This window comes from Manihot esculenta, chromosome 2 (assembly GCF_001659605.2).
Source record: "Manihot esculenta cultivar AM560-2 chromosome 2, M.esculenta_v8, whole genome shotgun sequence".
In the NCBI taxonomy this organism is placed as follows: Eukaryota; Viridiplantae; Streptophyta; class Magnoliopsida; order Malpighiales; family Euphorbiaceae; genus Manihot; species Manihot esculenta.
Genome location: NC_035162.2, coordinates 7939846 through 7957030, shown reverse-complemented (window position 1 = coordinate 7957030; position 17185 = coordinate 7939846). Strand labels below are relative to the sequence as shown.

At 36.2% G+C, this 17185-nt stretch overlaps 2 protein-coding genes across 3 annotated transcripts; one reads left to right on the top strand and one right to left on the bottom strand.

Moving 5' to 3' along the window:
• The first annotated feature begins 308 nt into the window (after nucleotides 1-308).
• LOC110609030 (probable serine protease EDA2) lies at nucleotides 309-12196 on the top strand. Of its 2 annotated transcripts, XM_021748341.2 has the most exons (13): nucleotides 309-907; nucleotides 1002-1127; nucleotides 1399-1554; nucleotides 2735-2917; nucleotides 3117-3233; nucleotides 3353-3406; nucleotides 3482-3553; nucleotides 5356-5561; nucleotides 5692-5786; nucleotides 6200-6274; nucleotides 11251-11334; nucleotides 11657-11755; nucleotides 11853-12196. In XM_021748341.2, the coding sequence occupies exons 1-13, from the start codon at nucleotides 737-739 to the stop codon at nucleotides 11861-11863; spliced, it is 1449 nt and encodes a 482-aa protein (XP_021604033.1). In that variant the 5' UTR covers nucleotides 309-736; the 3' UTR covers nucleotides 11864-12196. The 2 variants fall into 2 exon arrangements, with proteins under 2 accessions (XP_021604033.1, XP_021604032.1); XM_021748340.2 differs by having other exon boundaries at nucleotides 11657-12196.
• A 365-nt stretch (nucleotides 12197-12561) lies between these two features.
• LOC110609031 (fructose-bisphosphate aldolase 1, chloroplastic) lies at nucleotides 12562-14877 on the bottom strand. Its single transcript, XM_021748342.2, has 6 exons — nucleotides 14626-14877; nucleotides 13900-14169; nucleotides 13693-13802; nucleotides 13475-13565; nucleotides 13110-13379; nucleotides 12562-13022 (listed from the first exon to the last, which is right to left on the bottom strand). Exons 1-6 carry the CDS (start codon nucleotides 14794-14796, stop codon nucleotides 12744-12746), a joined length of 1191 nt encoding a protein of 396 aa, XP_021604034.1. The 5' UTR covers nucleotides 14797-14877; the 3' UTR covers nucleotides 12562-12743.
• Between the last annotated feature and the right edge of the window lie 2308 nt (nucleotides 14878-17185).

Here is a 17185-nt window from a genome sequence, read left to right as displayed (position 1 = left end):
TATATTATTGATAAAAATAAATGATAAAGATATTTTAATAAATATGAAAAAAATAAAGATACTTTAATAAATACGAAAAAAGATAAAAATATTTTAATAAATTTTTAAAAATATAGAAAGTAACTTGTTAATAATAGTAATATTTAAAGGTTAAATAAAAAATTTTATTTGAAGATAAATTTAGATTTTAAAAATTTTCTCACATAATAATAATAATAATAATAATAATAATAATAATAATAATAATAATAATAATAATAGCATCGAATAAATTATAATTTTTTTTAGATGGAATTGAGATTGTAGAAGTAATACTCTTACCACCACAGTACCGTTTGAACGTTATCTACATTAGTACCACTTCCAGAAGGAAAGAACGGAAGAAAACCAGAGTGGTTCAGTTCAGCTTCGTATGAAATGCAACTCCGCCTGAATCTGAAACCAATGGCACTATCTATTCTTGATTTTTGGACATATTTCTCTCTTAACTACTTGAAGAAGACACTGGCCTCCATACCCACTACCCAGGAACTCTTTTGAGTTTTGATGCTGATAAAGTAAAATTTATCACTAAAAAAAATTTTATTTTGTATTACGTAAGTCAGTGTCCTAGTTAAGAAATTCCGAAGCAAGGAAAAAAAGCAATAGAACAGAGCCCAGTTACCCAACAGCCATCAAGCCACCAATCTCAGCATTTCCTCGATTGGGAACAAGCATAGAACAAGCGCCGGAAAGGATGACAATGGTTTTCACAGTTTTTTCGCTCTCCTCCTTCTTGATTCTCTCGACCTTTTCCTATGGCTTTCCTGCACCTCGTTCGCTGCTTCGTCACTTGTCTGAAAGCAACGAATACTTGACCACCAATGAGCTCTGGTTCAATCAGATTCTCGATCACTATTCTCCATATGTACCATCTATGTCTCTCCCTTTTTTTAGGCTTTTTGGAAATTCGTGTATGCTAATCAATCTTGCTCAGGTTTTGGTTGATTCTGTACTTGTAGGATCACCGTCAGTTTAAACAGCGGTACTATGAATTTCTCGACAATTTCAGAATTCCAGATGGACCCATTTTTTTGAGAATTTGTGGTGAATCTTCATGCAATGGCATAGCCAATGACTACCTCAGTGTAAGTGTTTAAGCTGAAAATTTTTTCCTTAAAGCCCCATGCATGTTGGTTGTTAGTATCTGATCGAGTTTAGAGTTGATTTTTGAAGTTTCACTGAAATCCAGTGAAAGAGCAATATTGGTTATCTAGTCTTTCCGATGGTATTATGGGTATAAAGCTGCATCTAACCATGCAATATTATGGGAAATCAGTTTTTTTTTTTTGGTTCTTGACTTCTTGTGAATTGGGTGTGCTAGGGAAAAATTAATTTCAACCTTGTTATCTTGGGCAGGTTTTGGCTAAAAAGTTTGGAGCAGCCGTAGTTTCACTTGAGCATCGTTACTATGGTAAAAGCACACCATTCAAATCAACCAAGACTGAGAATTTGAGGTATCTTTCATCTAAACAGGCTCTATTTGACTTGGCTGTTTTCCGTCAGCACTATCAGGCAAGTTATATTGTAAATTCCTTGACAATTCTTTTCCCATTTTAAGATCATCATATAGGTACAGGCTATCCGTTGTGAGTCCTATTTGAACCTATTTGAATAGAAATCTAGATTGATTAAATGTTGTGAGGAAGTGAAAAATCAGATGCATTTTAGTTTCCGTCAGCACTATCAGGCAAGTTATATTGTAAATTCCTGGACATTTCTTTTCCCATTTTATGATCATCATATAGGTACAGGCAATCCGTTGTGTCCTATTTGAACCTATTTGAATAGAAATCTAGATTGATCCAATGTGGTGAGGAAGTGAAAAATCAGATTCATTTTAGTCATGCATTACACTTGCTTCATTCCTTGCATAATTTCAATACCTACATTTTGTTCTGGACTTTTTTGTTCATAGTTTTTATTTATCTCACAAACTACAAGTGCAGCTCAGACATGCTCACATATTCAAAACATATTTATCTGCAGCACACTGTGTGTCCCATATTGTTATGCATATGTATTTTGCAAGCACGTCTAACTGAGCAAGTACACCCTATTTGGAGCAAATCATATGCTAGAATTCAATTATATTCTATTCTATGTATAGAATTTATTTGATTTTTTGATAGAACTTTCATACACTCAGAATAAAGCAGCAAAATTCAATTGAATTTTAGTATTTGGAATGTTTGAACAGTGAACTGAATTTGTGCAGTTTCCTATATTACCCCTATCTATATGATAGCATACTTTCTTTCAAGGGGGTTTGTGGTTTTTCAATTATGCGCTCTATCACTACTACTTTACTAAATCAAAGAACTGGATCTTGCAAATGCCACTTTTTAACACCTCAGCACTCGAATTCTATCACTTAAAGATGTTTCCAAACATGAGACTGGAGCGAATAGAATTAAAATGAATTGAATTCATCAATATAAAGGTTTCCTGACAGATAGAACTGACAACTCCAGTTCTTCAAGAAGTGACTTTGCTGTATATAAATCAAGCATCACTTTATCATATTCCTAAATTTGTGCGACAGTTTTCATATTGGTTTTCAATACTAGGTTGGAGATGATTTCATTAATTTGTTTGTCATTGAGGAGCAAAGCTATTTGATGTCCATTTGAGCAGTCCAATATTTGATTTTTGTGCTAATTGGCTTTGTTTCCTTTTTTCTCTGTGTGTGTAGAAATCCTTAAATCTGAAGCTCAATAGAACAAATGTTCAAAATCCCTGGTTTGTTTTTGGCATATCATACCCTGGAGCTCTCAGTGCATGGTTCCGGCTTAAGTTTCCACATTTAACATGTGGAAGTCTTGCAAGTTCTGCAGTTGTTCTTGCTGTTTACAACTTCACTGCATTTGATCGGCAGGTGAACACAATGTCGATCACATAGCATAAACATCAAATACATCTTCTGAGGTGTCCTTGTGCAGGCTTGCCGTTTTGGTTTGATTCTCTATAATATGTTTAGCTTTCCCCCTTTCCTTAAGAGATGGTTCTACATCATGAAAATTTTTTGTCTGCATCTGCTTCTCTAAAACTTTTATGTCCCTGGCTACTTTTGCTAGATTGGTGAATCAGCTGGTGCTGACTGTAAAGCTGCATTACAAGAAACTACTCGACTTGTTGAAGAAAGGCTGGCGTCAAACAGAAATGCAGTAAAAACATTATTTGATGCAGCTGAGGTTTGCTTCACCTTATCCTCCTAATAATTCATTGTTTCAGAACCCGAACAATGAGGTGAACTACACTCTCGAGGAAGCCTTATTTCTGCTCCCTCACAGGCTTACTGTCTCTTTTGCAGCTTGAAATTGATGGTGATTTCCTATATTTCCTGGCAGATGCAGCTGTTACAGCAGTAGGTGTCATTTCCTTTTTGAGTTTGTTGCTTACTACCAAATCTTGTAATTTATTGTGTTAGCTTATTTTGCAGTTCCAATATGGGAATCCACATAAATTATGCTCCCCTCTTGTTGAAGCAAAGAAGGCTGGAGAGGATTTAGTGGTATACCTTACTTTCTTTTCTTGACATTATTCTTTTTAGGCTAAACTGTAAACTCTCTCAACCATTTGACAAAATGTGCACTTGAATTTTGTCTTTTTTAAATAGCGATTTTTTTGGTCCTTGACAGTTCAAATCCACTACCCATTTCATTTTCTCAATTATGCTTCAATTTCTCATTTTAAAATTGTTGAATCCCCACATCGGTTGTGGAAAGGGGTAATGTACCCCTTGTATGGGCAATAGGCAATCCTCCTCCTAGAGCTAGCTTTTGGGGTGAGTCAGGCCTGACCCAAATTTAACATGGTATCAGAGCCTCCCCATCCGATGTTGGACCTCCCATAAATATGTCCATGCACCAGTAAAATTCTGAGCGTGAGGGGTGTGTTGAATCCCACATCGGTTGTGGAAAGGGGCAATGTGCCCCTTATATGGGCAATAGGCAATCCTCCTCCTAGAGCTAGCTTTTGGGGTGAGTTAGGGCTGACCCAAATTTAATAAAAATGAAATAACGTTTTAATACTTGAGTTCTCATACATTATATATAAGTTTACATATGTCATTCACTTTAGTCTGAACTGAAGTGGATTATAAGAGTAACCTACATAAAACATAGGGATCAAAAGGTTGTTTCATTTAAATGTTCATGGGCTAGAAGGTTATTCCATCTAAGAAATCAGGGACAGATATTTACATTTTTAGCAGAAGAATTGAAGTGTAAGAAATTTGAACAATGGTGGAGTGCTTGCCTTATGATACAGCAGGAAAAGGGGTTCACACCTTCACAATTTCCTTTCCTTTTGAAAACTTGCTATGTACCAAAAAAAAATTGTGTAAAAGATTTGAAAAGTTGGAGCGTAGAATACACTCTCAGAAAAAAGACTACCTAAGTGTATAACTGAATATTTTGGCAAGTAACAGGGTTTTTTTTTTTATAAATCAACCTATTCTTTAAAAAGTGACTAAGAGCATTACTTTGGAGCACCTTCACCAATCAGCTTCCTATTTATTGCTCATCAGCAATGACCCATCAAGGGCTTGGTTCTAGTTTCTTGCATATTGTTTCTTAGGTAGAAGTTGAGCATTGTGCCACTCTTGGTGCTGGGGTTGGGTAAATTAATCTCCGAGTTGCAATGATAGTTTGCATATGGCATTATATCATATATTATTGGTGTGTGCCACTTGAGAAATAAATTACTGATTAGATCATCAGTATTGGGCAATTAATTGATCATGCAGTGAATTAAGTGATTCTTGCTATAGTCTGGTGCATTCGTTGCATCATTCTTTAAATGTGGTCTTTACACCTGTTTAGCTGCTGTAAAAAGTGATGATTTCCAACTTATTTCCATCTTGGCATCAAATATATCATGTATGTTCCAATGCTCAAAATGGATTAATCGATTCTATAATCTTCAGAATATTTAATCTACTAAAGATATTTTCTTGGATTAAATTATTTGATTGCCATGGCAATGGCTAAATAATAACTGCATGTTGATAGGATATAATCAATTAAAAACTTAAATAGAACAGTGGAATATTTTTTAGATTATATTACATTCATTTTCGTTATACCAAAAATGCACTAAAGGATGAGGTGGAAATTAGGGAATAGGATAGGTTTGTGAATTACTAGTTTCTATCTGCGCTGCTTGTAATTTCTAGTATAAATAGGATTATATCATCTTTCTCATTTCCTCTTTTAACATCACAATCTATTTATTGGTGAATAATGATGCCATCTTTCTTTAATTATTGAACATGTTTCTATTGTCAAATTGAATCAACAATTCTATTTGCAGGAAGCTTATGCCAAATATGTTAAAGAGTACTACATTGGAAGTTTTGGCGCCAGTGTTCAAACATATAATCAGAAAAATCTGAAAGACATTACTGTTACTGAAAGTAGTTCTGATCGGTTATGGTGGTTCCAAGTTTGCACTGAAGTTGCATTTTTTCAGGTGGCACCCTCAAATGACAGTATTCGCTCCTCAAAAGTTGATACAAGGCATGTTTTTAATCCAATATGTTCTATATGTCCTACACATGTTTAGATTCTATGTCTAGCACATTTATTGAGCGTCAGACACAATTTTACTATGCTCCTTCTCTGTCAACAAAATCGCCCCATGTTGCAGATACCATCTGGACCTATGTAAGAACCTTTTTGGAGAGGGCATCTATCCTAAGGTTGATGAAACAAATACATACTATGGGGGCACAAAAATTGCAGGTCTAGATGCTGACCAGTTTATGCTGCTTTATTATTTATTTTGATTATTTGTAAACGTATCACTCACCAAGTATGTTAGTCTTACATTTACCATGTTAGATTCTTTATGAGTTATGATGCAATCTCCAATCCCCTTTAGAAATTTCTCTCTTTTCTAAAAAATTAGTTAAGTATTGACGCCAAATTAATTAAATGCCTGGGTATTTGATCACGTTCTTATGTGCTGAAGAAATAATGCTATATATGCTGTATTAACTAGTAAAATACTGCAGAAAAGAAAGGATTCGAGAGTGGAGCATTAAAAACTTGAGAAGATAAAAATCATATAGCATTTAGAGGACAATTGATTAGTTATGCTGTTGACATTCTCTGCATCAAACTTTCATTTATGTATATCTTTTGTATATTTGCAGCCTCCAAAATTGTTTTTACAAATGGTTCCCAAGATCCTTGGCGTCATGCATCAAAACAGATTTCTTCTCCTGAAAGTAAGTTTCTCATAAAATCCCTAGGAAAGAAAGTGAGGGATGGGTGTGGAGTAGGCAATGTTTTGATAGGAAACTATTATTTCTCATTATTTTGCTCAACTCAACAGCAGCTAGTCAGCTATGTTGAAGTATCAAACATTAATGTTCTGTCTAAATGCCTTTATGTGGATCGATTTGTAGTCCACCTTGTCATCATATGAAATTTTCAGACACTGGGCCACTGCTTCTTAAGTTATTGAGTTGTGTAATTGTTGACTTATTTGTTGATTCTAGCTGATTCTAGGAATATGATTTAATTTGATTAAGATCCTTAATTATCTCTGTAATTATTATTTAATTTTTTGCTTCCTGTTTAAATATAATTCTTTGTATATAAATAGTCATGTAAACCAATTGTAAAGATTAAGAGTGAAGTACAAGAATACTCTAGACTTTTCCAAAATTTTTCATGGTATCATAACCTTTTCCTGATTTTAGGGTTTAAATTCAATTTTTTTTCTTTTTAGAGTTTCAAAACCTAGATCTACTTTTTTGGTACTAATCCATCTAGGAGACTTTCCACCTATCACTGCCGGCACCAGGGGAATTGCTGGACCGATCGCCAGCTCCGACACCGGAAAAGCCTGCGCGTATACATTGCCTGACACTGCTTCGCCGCTCTGATTACTCCGGCGATGATTCTGACCATCCTTTCGGCCTTCCTGTGCCGCTACCCGGTCTTTTGGTGATTCGGTTGGGCTATTTTGTGTGTACAACCTTGGATAACCCCTATTCTTTCACGATTCATTTGTCTTTACCATGGCAGAAGGTAAACGGGTCTCAATGGTAGAAGGGTTGAATAATAAATATGATCCAATTCGGGTCCAAGTGTTGAGAAGAAATCCTTTTCCTTCTCTAGAAGAGGCCCACGCCAATGTTCAATAAGAGGAAAGTCATCGACACGCTATGCTCTATACTACACCAGTTGAAAAGGCTGGGTTGACTACTAGTTTGAGCACACCGCAACCTCCTAATTCTGAGAAAGATCACCTACACTGTGACTATTGTGGGAAACTGAGGTATACCAAAGAGACTTGTTAGAAGTTACATGGTTCCCTCCACTAGAAACGAGATATCTCTAGAACTCACGCTAATTTAGCAGAAACTGTGGAGGAGCCCCTTAAGGAGACAATAGCGACTGAGTTCCTTTCCTCTGATGAAATTCAGAGTCTCAAGCGTCTCCTGTCTCATATTAATACCTCTTCATCTTCCGGTGTCACATCTAACTTTGTAAAGTTAGGTAATGCTTCCTCTCTTAATAATGTTCTATAGATTATTGATTCTGGTGCGAATAGACACATGACAGACTCTTTTAAAGGTTTTCTCAATTATTTTCCTTCTGTAACCAAAGATAGTGTCAGAATTGCTAATCGCTATTTTACTCCCATGTCCGGAACAGGTTCTGTTATTTGTATACCCAATATTAAAATATCATTTGTCCTTCATATTCCCTGTTTTTCTGTCAACCTTTTATCTGTCAGTGCTATCACAAATACTCTTAACTGTAAAATTGAATTCTTTTCTGATCATTGTATTATTCAAGAACTTCGCACAGGGAAGAGAATTGGCAATGGTAGGCTGCATGAAGGCTTATACATGTTGGAAAGTGATCCAGGTTCTCCGATATCTCAAGCCTGATTTGGAGAAAATAAGGATGTCAATCAGGAAATAATACAGTGGCACAGGCGGTTAGGGCATCCATCATTTTTTGTCTTAGAAAAACTTTTTTCTAATTTGTTTGTTAGAACTCAGTTTGGTTCTCTATTTTGTGATGCGTGTGAGTATGTTAAGCACACTAGAATCTCCTATCCTTTGAGTCATAATAAAAGCCAAATTCTTTTTGTGACTATTCATTATGATGTTTGGGGGTCTACTCAAACTGTCTCCTTATCTGGTAATCGATGGTTTGTCACCTTTATTGATTGTTGCACTCAAATGATTTGGGTCTATTTGATTAAGACTAAAAGTGATGTCTTTTCTTATTTTCAATCTTTTTATAAGATGATTTATACTCGATTTGATACTAAGGTGAAAATTTTAAGAACTGACAATGGAAGAGAATACATAGATAGTAGTTTTTTTGCTTATTTGCTTATTTGGAGAATAATGGGATAGTACACCAGACTAGTTGTCCTTATACTAGTGCTCAAAATAACATTGCTGAAAGGAAAAATAGGCATCTATTGGAGGTAGCTCGATCTCTTATGTTCATCATGAATCTATCCAAAACATATTGAGGAGATGCAGTCCTTGCATCTACTTATCTTATCGATAGAATGCCCCTCAAGGCCGTTGACTTTATGAGTCCTTTGGAGGTTCTACTAGAAAAGAATTCATACATTATTCCACCAAAAGTATTTGGGTGTGTTTACTTTGTCCATACTAGAACGACAGGGAAGTTGGACCCTAATACCTTTTAAATGTTTGTTTGTTGGGTATTCTCCGACACAGAAGGGATACGGGTATTATCACCCCTCCAATTAGGAAATACTTTGTCAATATGGATATTACCTTCCAAGAAACTAAATCCTACTTCAGTATCATCCACTCACCTCTTCAGAGGGAGAATAATGAGTAAGAAGAGGTGATCCCGAATTCTGTGATTTTGAATGATATGGTTTAGCTAAAGAGTTTGAGTTCTAATAGACAGGGGGAGATGTCCAATCAGGAGAGAGAATTGGACGTTTGGACAAGTTAGATTTGAAGAGGTATTCGAGGAGAGAAAAGACAGAAGAAGCCATTATGTAGTCTACTCAAAGGTCAAGAATCTTCTTCTGGTGAGTTACCCACAACTCTTGAATACTCAAATGACTTAGATAAACCTATTACATAAATAAAAGGGGTCAGATCTTGTACTAAACATCCTATTTCTAACTTTGTTTCTTATGAATCTATAGAGCCTTTGCTTTATCTATTTCTCTGTGTCTATTCCACAGAATTGAAAGAGTTTCACAGAATTGAAAGGAAACTCTTGTAGATCCTAAATGGAAAGAAGCAATGACTGAAGAGATGAAAGTATTGGCTAAAAATAAGATATGAGAGCTTGTCACTCTCCCACCTGGGAAGAAACTCGTTGGCTGTAAGTAGGTGTTCACAGTAAAACACAAAACTGATGGTACAATTGAACGGTTTAAGGTCAGATTGGTTGCTAAAGGATTCGCCCAAACCTATGGAGTGGATTATTAAGAGACATTTGCCCTAGTTGCAAAAATGAACTCAATCAGAGTCCTATTATCTTGCGCAGCCAACTTGGACAGGGACTTGCAACAGTTTGATATAAATAATGTTTTTCTCCATGGAGATTTAGAGGAAGAAGGGCGTTCATGGGAATCCCTCCTGAGTTTGCTGATGAGAAGACACAAGGAAAGATGCGCAGGTTAAAAAGGCTTTGTATGTTCTAAAACAATCTCCCAGAACTTGGTTTGACAGATTTAGCAGAGCCATAATATCCTTTGATTACCAACAAAGCAATGCTGATTGCACTTTATTTATCAAACATCACAAGAGTAAGATCACCTTCTTATTGTGTATGTTGATGATATAGTAGTGACAGGAGATGACAAAAAAGAAACAACTCAATTAAAAAGGTTATTGGCTCAAGAATTTGAAATCAAAGATCTAGAAAAACTGCAATATTTTCTAGGTATTGAGGTGACTGGATCAGAAAAAGGAATCTTCATACACTAAAGAAAGTATATTCTGAATCTTTTGGAAGAAACTGGTATGTTGGGGTGTAAACCAGCAGAATCTCTCATTAAAAGTAATCACAAGCTTGAAGCAGGAACTGGTAAGTCCGTGGATATTGGAAGATACCAGAGATTGGTAGGAAGATTTATTAATCTCTCACACACTCGACCGGAAATAATCTATGCTGTTAGTTTAGTTAGCCAATTCATGCATGACCCTCGCGAAACTCATATGCAGACTGTACTTTGCATCTTGAGATACTTAAAGTCTGCACCAGGGAAAGGGCTTCTTTAGTCCAAACATGGTCACCTCCGAGTTGAAACTTTTACAGATGCAGATTGGGCAGAATTTTTTGATGACAGGAGATCCACCTCTGGCTATGCACAGTTGTGGGAGAGAATCTTGTCACCTGGAGAGTAAAAAATAAAGTGTTGTTGCTTGATCAAGTGCGGAAGCAGAATACACAGCAATGGCCTAAGGTGTGTGTAAACTTTTATGGTTACAGAAGTTATTGGAGGAGTTGAGGTTGTTCGAGAGAGACAATATAATTTTGTATTGTGACAACAAAATTGTTATCAGTATAGCACAAAATCCAGTCCAATATGACTGGAAGAAGCACATTGAGATTGATCAGCATTCATTAAAAAAAAATTGATAAACGGTATTTTGAGCTTAATTCATGTGACTTCTACTGGGCAACTTGCGAATATATTTTCTAAAGGGCTCAACAATAAGTTGTGTTACATCTTTGCACCAACTTGAGGGAGAGTGTTAACTTATTCGCTGATTCTAGCTAATTCTAGGGATATGATTTGATTTGATTAGGATCCTTAATTATTTCTGTAATTATTATTTAATTATTTATTTTCTGTTTAATTATAATTCTTTGTGTATAAAAAGAGTGAAATACAAAAATACTCTAAACTTCTCCCAAATTCTTCAATAATCATACTTTTGCCACATACTTGAACTTGGATTAAATATAATTTTACTTTATTTGCTGCCTGAGCTATTCTAGAGAACCACTTATATGTTTTTTTTTTTTCTTTAAATTCTCTCTGCTAGTTCCTTATTATCTAATGCTCAGTATGAGTCGCTGCTATTATGACTTTTAGATACGTTATACATGAATTATCTAAGGATCATGATATGCAGAACCACAATGCAGCATCACAGGACATGCTAATATTTGGAAAAATCTGTTGATTTTCGTAAACGTTGATTGAGAATTTTTTTTTTAAAATTTACAGTGCCTTCATACATAATCACATGTCATAATTGCGGTCATGGTACTGATTTGCGAGGATGTCCCCAAGCTCCTTTGAACCTTGAAGGTATTATAGCTTTCCCCCTTATTTTCTTTTTAAGTAAAGGTATGTGTAATTTATGTTGAAAGTGTAGCGCAGGATCATAAATGGGCTTGTTGCCTTCTTAAGAAAAATTTCATACTTTTTAACTTTTTTGGCTGCTGGAAGCCATTTCTCTTTCAAAAGGCTCTTAGAAAGATTTGAACTATATCTCGGCTGTAAATTTTATCTGTAACACTGTCTTACTAGCATTCTTCAAGTATGCAAGAGTCTATGTCCTTGAAATTCTTTTGTTAACTCCCACGGTGATTATTTGCTCCAGTCTTCTCAAATTGTTATTGCATTTTAGGTGATGCTCAGAAGTGCAGTTCTCCAGAAGCAGTTCACAAAGTAAGGCAGCAGACCATTGAACACATAGACTTGTGGCTGTCTGAGTGCCATGCTAGTGGTAGGAATTACATATGACCCAATTTAGAGCAGAGACATGTGAATATGGTAATTGGTCAATTAACTAACCGTTGACTCGTGTGTTAACTTCTCTGCAGACTTTAAGTAGCTCATCTGAAGGAATTCAAGCAGACTTCTGTAGCATACTGCTTAATGTTGTTTATGGCACTTGTGTATCATTCCTCTACGAAGTAATTTGATTAGATTCCCAGAGTATCCTGTTTAGGTCTTGTTATGATGCAGAATGAATGCACTTCTGGGCAGACCTTTTACTTGTAAATAGAATCTTTATGCTCAAAATTGTTCTTCAAGCAATCATTTCTGGTGCATCCCAAGAACCAGAAATCGCCATTCTATTGATCCTTGAGGCGTTCCATCCATCGACTATATGTATAGAACTCAACTTCAGGAGTCGACCATATGTATAAAAGATTTATCGGAAGCATGGCTTGTACACTGCAGCAATCAGTCGAAGTAATGGGATGTTTGCAGTTAGATCAACTCCTGTATGGCTTTAACCTGCTACTTACGTGGGAGAAAAGGCAAAAAAAATTTCTCCTTTGAAAATGGGAATGAGCTTCTGAATCACATCGTATTGGGTATAGTTTAAAAAGTGTACTTCGTTGCATTAACTTTAATAGTGAAGGGGTTATCAGCTCTGAGCCTCTGGGAGGCCCCTGCGTCCTTTTCTTTTGTCATATAACTATATTGCCTTTCCAAGCTTCACTGGAAGTCCATTGTACCACGGAAACTTCTGTAAACATTTAGAGCTGCACATTTCAAGCATTTCTTTTGTAGGTGCCCAGATGAATTCCCAGGTAACAATTGCATTGCAAAGGTAATGTATACACGCATCCTGGAAAACATGAAAATCCTATAAACAAAAGCAGTCTCCAAGGGCTACAAGAACAGACATAATGGTTTTTCGTTCAAGATGATGAACTATCCTCATCAAACATGAGTTCTTTTATACCACTGGTTGTAATAACCTAGTAAACATAGCCCTTCACAAACATTCCTTTTTTGGCTTCCTCAGACTCTCCCTCGCCGGTGTATTTTCCAAGCTGCGCAAGAGAGTTGGCTTTTGCTCGGATAAGCAGGGCCTCCTGAGCCGCCTTCACATTCTCAGGTGTGCCTCCCCATGTCTTCAGGCAAGTATTTTGAAGGGCTCTTGCATAGGAGAACGATACGTGCCATGGGTTGGGAGCTTGGTTCATTGCATTCAAGTTCAGGGTTGCCTCCACTTCGGATTGCCCGCCGGACAAGAACTGCCCAACCACAACCAAATAAACAATTTAGTCTATTTAAGCAAGTGTTCAAATCCACTTGTTTTTGAGAATGGTTTAGTCACTTGCCATAATTCCTGGGACAGATGGGGGAATTCTTCGGTGGAGGAGCTTGAGAGTGTAATCAGCAACCTGTTGAGGTGTGGCCCTATCCTTGCACTCTGCACCAGGAGTGACCATGCTGGGCTTGAGAAGGATACCTTCAAACATGACATTGTTCACAGCAAGATAATAGAACACCTCAGCCCAAACCTTCTGAGCTACTTCAAAGGTCCTGTCAATCCCATGCTCACCATCAAGCAAGATCTCAGGCTCCACAATTGGGACCAACCCATTGTCCTGCAGAAATCCAATATTAAATTTACATATTTAGAGAGAGAGAGAGAGAGAGAAAAAAAAAATATATCCTAAAGCCAAAGTTGAAAAATCATTACCTGAGAAATTGCAGCATAGCGTGCCAGACCCCAGGCTGCTTCCTTTACTGCAAGAGCAGATGGACCGTTGGGAATGCTCACCACAGTACGCCTTTTATATCCAAATAGAAAATCTAAGTTAGTGGAAATCATGATAATAACCACTCACTTCACTGAATCTTATAATAGAAATAAAAGAAATTCAAAAGAGCAGTTGAGAGAAGGATAAGGATGCATACCATTTGGCAAAACGAGCTCCCTGTTGATAGTAAGCAGCAGAGCGGGAGGCAAGACCATCAAGGCCTTGGCACCAAGATTCGTCATTGGAACCAGCCAAAGGAACCAGACCCTGTAGTATCCATCCATCCATCATCCAGCTCTCAGTTTCCTACCCAACTCTCAAACCACAATCATAGACAAAATTTTCTCAGCCAGAGAAAACTTACCTTGTCAACCTTGATGCCGGGAACAATGTTTTGCTCAACAAGCACATCAACCATCTTCTTTCCATCGACGGTAGATTGGTAGAGAGTCTCCTCAAAGAGAATGGCACCAGAAACATATTGGCCAAGGCCAGGGACAGTAACAAGCAGAGTCCTATACGCCTGGCGATTAGCCTCGGTGTTCTCTAGTCCAATTGAGGCCAAACGCTTTCCACAAGTGGCATTCGACTCGTCCATGGCCAGGATTCCACGGCCTGGAGATGCAATTGTTTTCTACAGACATTTCAACAGTTCCAATCTCGTTTCATTCACTTGGAATTTGGCACAGGCTAAGTAAATTTAACAAAACAAACCTTGCTACTAAATAAAAAAATATAAATTAAACTCGTTAATGGTTATTTTTTTTGAAAAATATATTTAAATATTTTAAATATTTTGAAAAGAAATTAAAAAAATCTGTTAATGAATCTAAACTCAAGTATTATAAAAAATTTTAAAATATTCTTTAGATAAAAAGACTAATTACTATTCTCTTTAAGAAACTAATTGATGAATTATTTAAAATTATATGAATTAAATAATAAAATATTTAATAATTAAAATTAATTGAGAAATTAATAGTTTAAATGTAGTGATTTTTTTAATATGTTTTTTAAAATTAAAAGAATAACGAGGAGTTACCCCATAAGCACGTAATTTTTCCATGTAAATAAACAGAGCAAGACGTACCGCAGTCTTGACAAGCTCATCAGCGTATGAGCTAGCACGCACAGCGAGCCCTGAGGGTGCAACCGGGTGGATCCTAACCGTAGAGGCAAAAGGTTCGCGGACGGCCTTACCCTTGACCCATTCTGACTTGTCTAGAACTGGTGAGGTCTTGAGGAGAGAAGCAGAGGCCATTTCTGTAATATTAAGCTTGTTGGGTATGGTCTCTTCTCTCCCAAGCTCTCTGTGGGCTGTCTTTAACGCAAACAGTTTGCTCTATTTCACAACATTTATAATTGTACCTCCTCGCTAATGATATCCGATTTGAGGCTGTAATGTAATGGCCAACCAGTGATTGCCAAGTAGGATGATAAGTGCTTACTTGTCACATATGAGAGTTAGCGGTTGGGTTCTCTCTCAATATTTGAAAAGAAAAAAAATTGGAATTCCTCCTTCCTAAGATCTTTTGGAGGTTGATGAAAGAATGGCAGGTCCGATTTCTCTTCATTTGGCCTTTCTGCTTTGGAATAAAATCTCCCATAAGGCAAGTTGTGGTCAATTTGTTTCATTTTAGGAGTTGCATTCATATGCACAACATACATGTACAAAAAGAACAGAAAAGAAATAATATTTTTTTAATAATTTTTATATTTGAAATGAAAATTTTCAATTTTTTTAGTTTAAAATTTTACTTAAAAAAATAAAAATTATGTAAAATTATATAAAAATTAATTGGATTTATTTTTTTAAATTAAGCCGCAGTAAATATGAATAAAATTTTAGCGGAGATGAGGCATTCATCAAACAATGGATGACGCCAGATGTTTGTGAACTTAGCTGCTAAGACCCAGCATTACCACCAAAACCACAAATCTAATTTCCAGCAGCTATCACGAAAATAAATTATTTTTAACATTATGTGTACTGTAAATTTTAAAGAAAAATTAAAATTGCAGGGAAAAAAAAATCATTTCTACTTCTACAGAATAATTATTCCATAATAAGATTTCACTAAAAATAATTATACACTCATCATTGAATAATTACTACATCATTATTCATTTAGCCTTTATTACAGAATGGGAATTAGGTCATTGATTAGTTCTGCTTCTGCCAACAAAAATTAAGCAATTGATGGGCTGAAAACAACTAGACACTGCCAAAGATGGTAATAAAAGGCTAGCATTCACAACCTACGATTGTGGTGCATGAAACACAGAGGGGAATCAGGCTAAAATATCTCACAATTCTGTGACTTTACGCGTAATAAATTGTGGTTCAAGTGAAGAGCAAATCACCCAATAAGACACTGAAGGCGCCCTCGTCGATGGGTCCAACATTGGCCCATAAAGATCTTCAGGGAGTTCAGAACAACAAAAAACAATATTAGGCCATCCTGAACCACCAATTACTGGGACTCCTGCAGCTCAAGTAAACCAGAAAGTAGACAAAAGCTCTTCTATAGTAAATCTTAGTCCACACAAACTGTCGGAAAAACGTGCAGGAGATGATTCCATCAAGCAAGCAAGTGGCTACATAACAAGCAAGAACGTCACTGCTTCAACAGGATACACAAATCTCAACGGATATGAGAACAAAATAACAACTATAATGAAAATGATACGTGTAGGAATGAGAAAGCCAGAAGCCATGAAATAAATGCATAAACTGATCTTTTACTTTCATCTAGTTTTACATCCTTTCTCTGAACAGCAAAACAGTCATTTCCACAAATATTTTCTTCTTAATTGGCAGGCTCAAGAAAATTTATACATTGATGCTAAAGTTGGGAAGATGATGAAATTTTAAGTGAAAATGCAAGATTGACAAACCACTGACCACTGACAACAAAATGGAGCTTTCGCAATGCAATCTTGTACTAGGAGAATACTGGCACTACTTCAGATAGCTAGATGGAAACCTAGAGTAGCAGTCATCAACAGAGAAGTTAATTAAAAAACAATGGTTGAATCACAGATACCATCAACAAGGTCCAAACAGCAATAAGGGAATAAAAACTCCATCACTGCGTCACAGTAAAAAAACTTGTGATTCAGAACATTTTATTGTTTCATGACTCAGGTTTGAACAACAAAGAAGATATAAAAATGCATTTTGAAATCTGCAAGTTTTCAAAATCTGGTTGCAGTGAAAAATAGAGGAAAATTATAAAAGATGCTAGGCATCACATTTTGAAGCGTAAAGCATTCCACCCATGGTTTGCATAGCATTGCACTTTAGAGATGAATTGCTTCATACAATTTAAAGTAGCATAACTGTTGAAATTTTTACTGATTGAACAACTGAATCATAAGCATGAGTACCTGCAGACTTACTGTAACCCCAAATCTTTTGAAACATAGGACGCCCAAAAATACTGCTACCCAAGAATTGGACTTCCAAAGAAGCTAGAAATATTAAAGCCTGTTTATTTGTGAGAACTGACACAGGGCACATGTCATCTCTCCCCCAATTATGCACACCCTGCAAAAGCGAAAAATAAAATAACAAAAAGCATAAAAAAAAAATCATCTACAGCTACGCCTGTCGTGGAGAGAGAGAAACCCGCACCAAGTTAAGGAAG

Bases quoted from the DNA above. Each gene is read 5' to 3' on its own strand.
- LOC110609030 (XM_021748340.2), top strand. From the start codon at position 737: ATGACAATGGTTTTCACAGTTTTTTCGCTCTCCTCCTTCTTGATTCTC. The intron at 908-1,001 runs GTACCATCTATG...CTGTACTTGTAG, and splicing joins TCGATCACTATTCTCCATAT to GATCACCGTCAGTTTAAACA. The intron at 6,275-11,250 runs GTAAGTTTCTCA...TAAAATTTACAG, and splicing joins ACAGATTTCTTCTCCTGAAA to TGCCTTCATACATAATCACA.
- LOC110609031 (XM_021748342.2), bottom strand. From the start codon at position 14,796: ATGGCCTCTGCTTCTCTCCTCAAGACCTCACCAGTTCTAGACAAGTCA. The intron at 13,803-13,899 runs GTAAGTTTTCTC...TGGATACTACAG, and splicing joins CCGGCATCAAGGTTGACAAG to GGTCTGGTTCCTTTGGCTGG. The intron at 13,023-13,109 runs GCAAGTGACTAA...GTGGTTGGGCAG, and splicing joins CATCTGTCCCAGGAATTATG to TTCTTGTCCGGCGGGCAATC.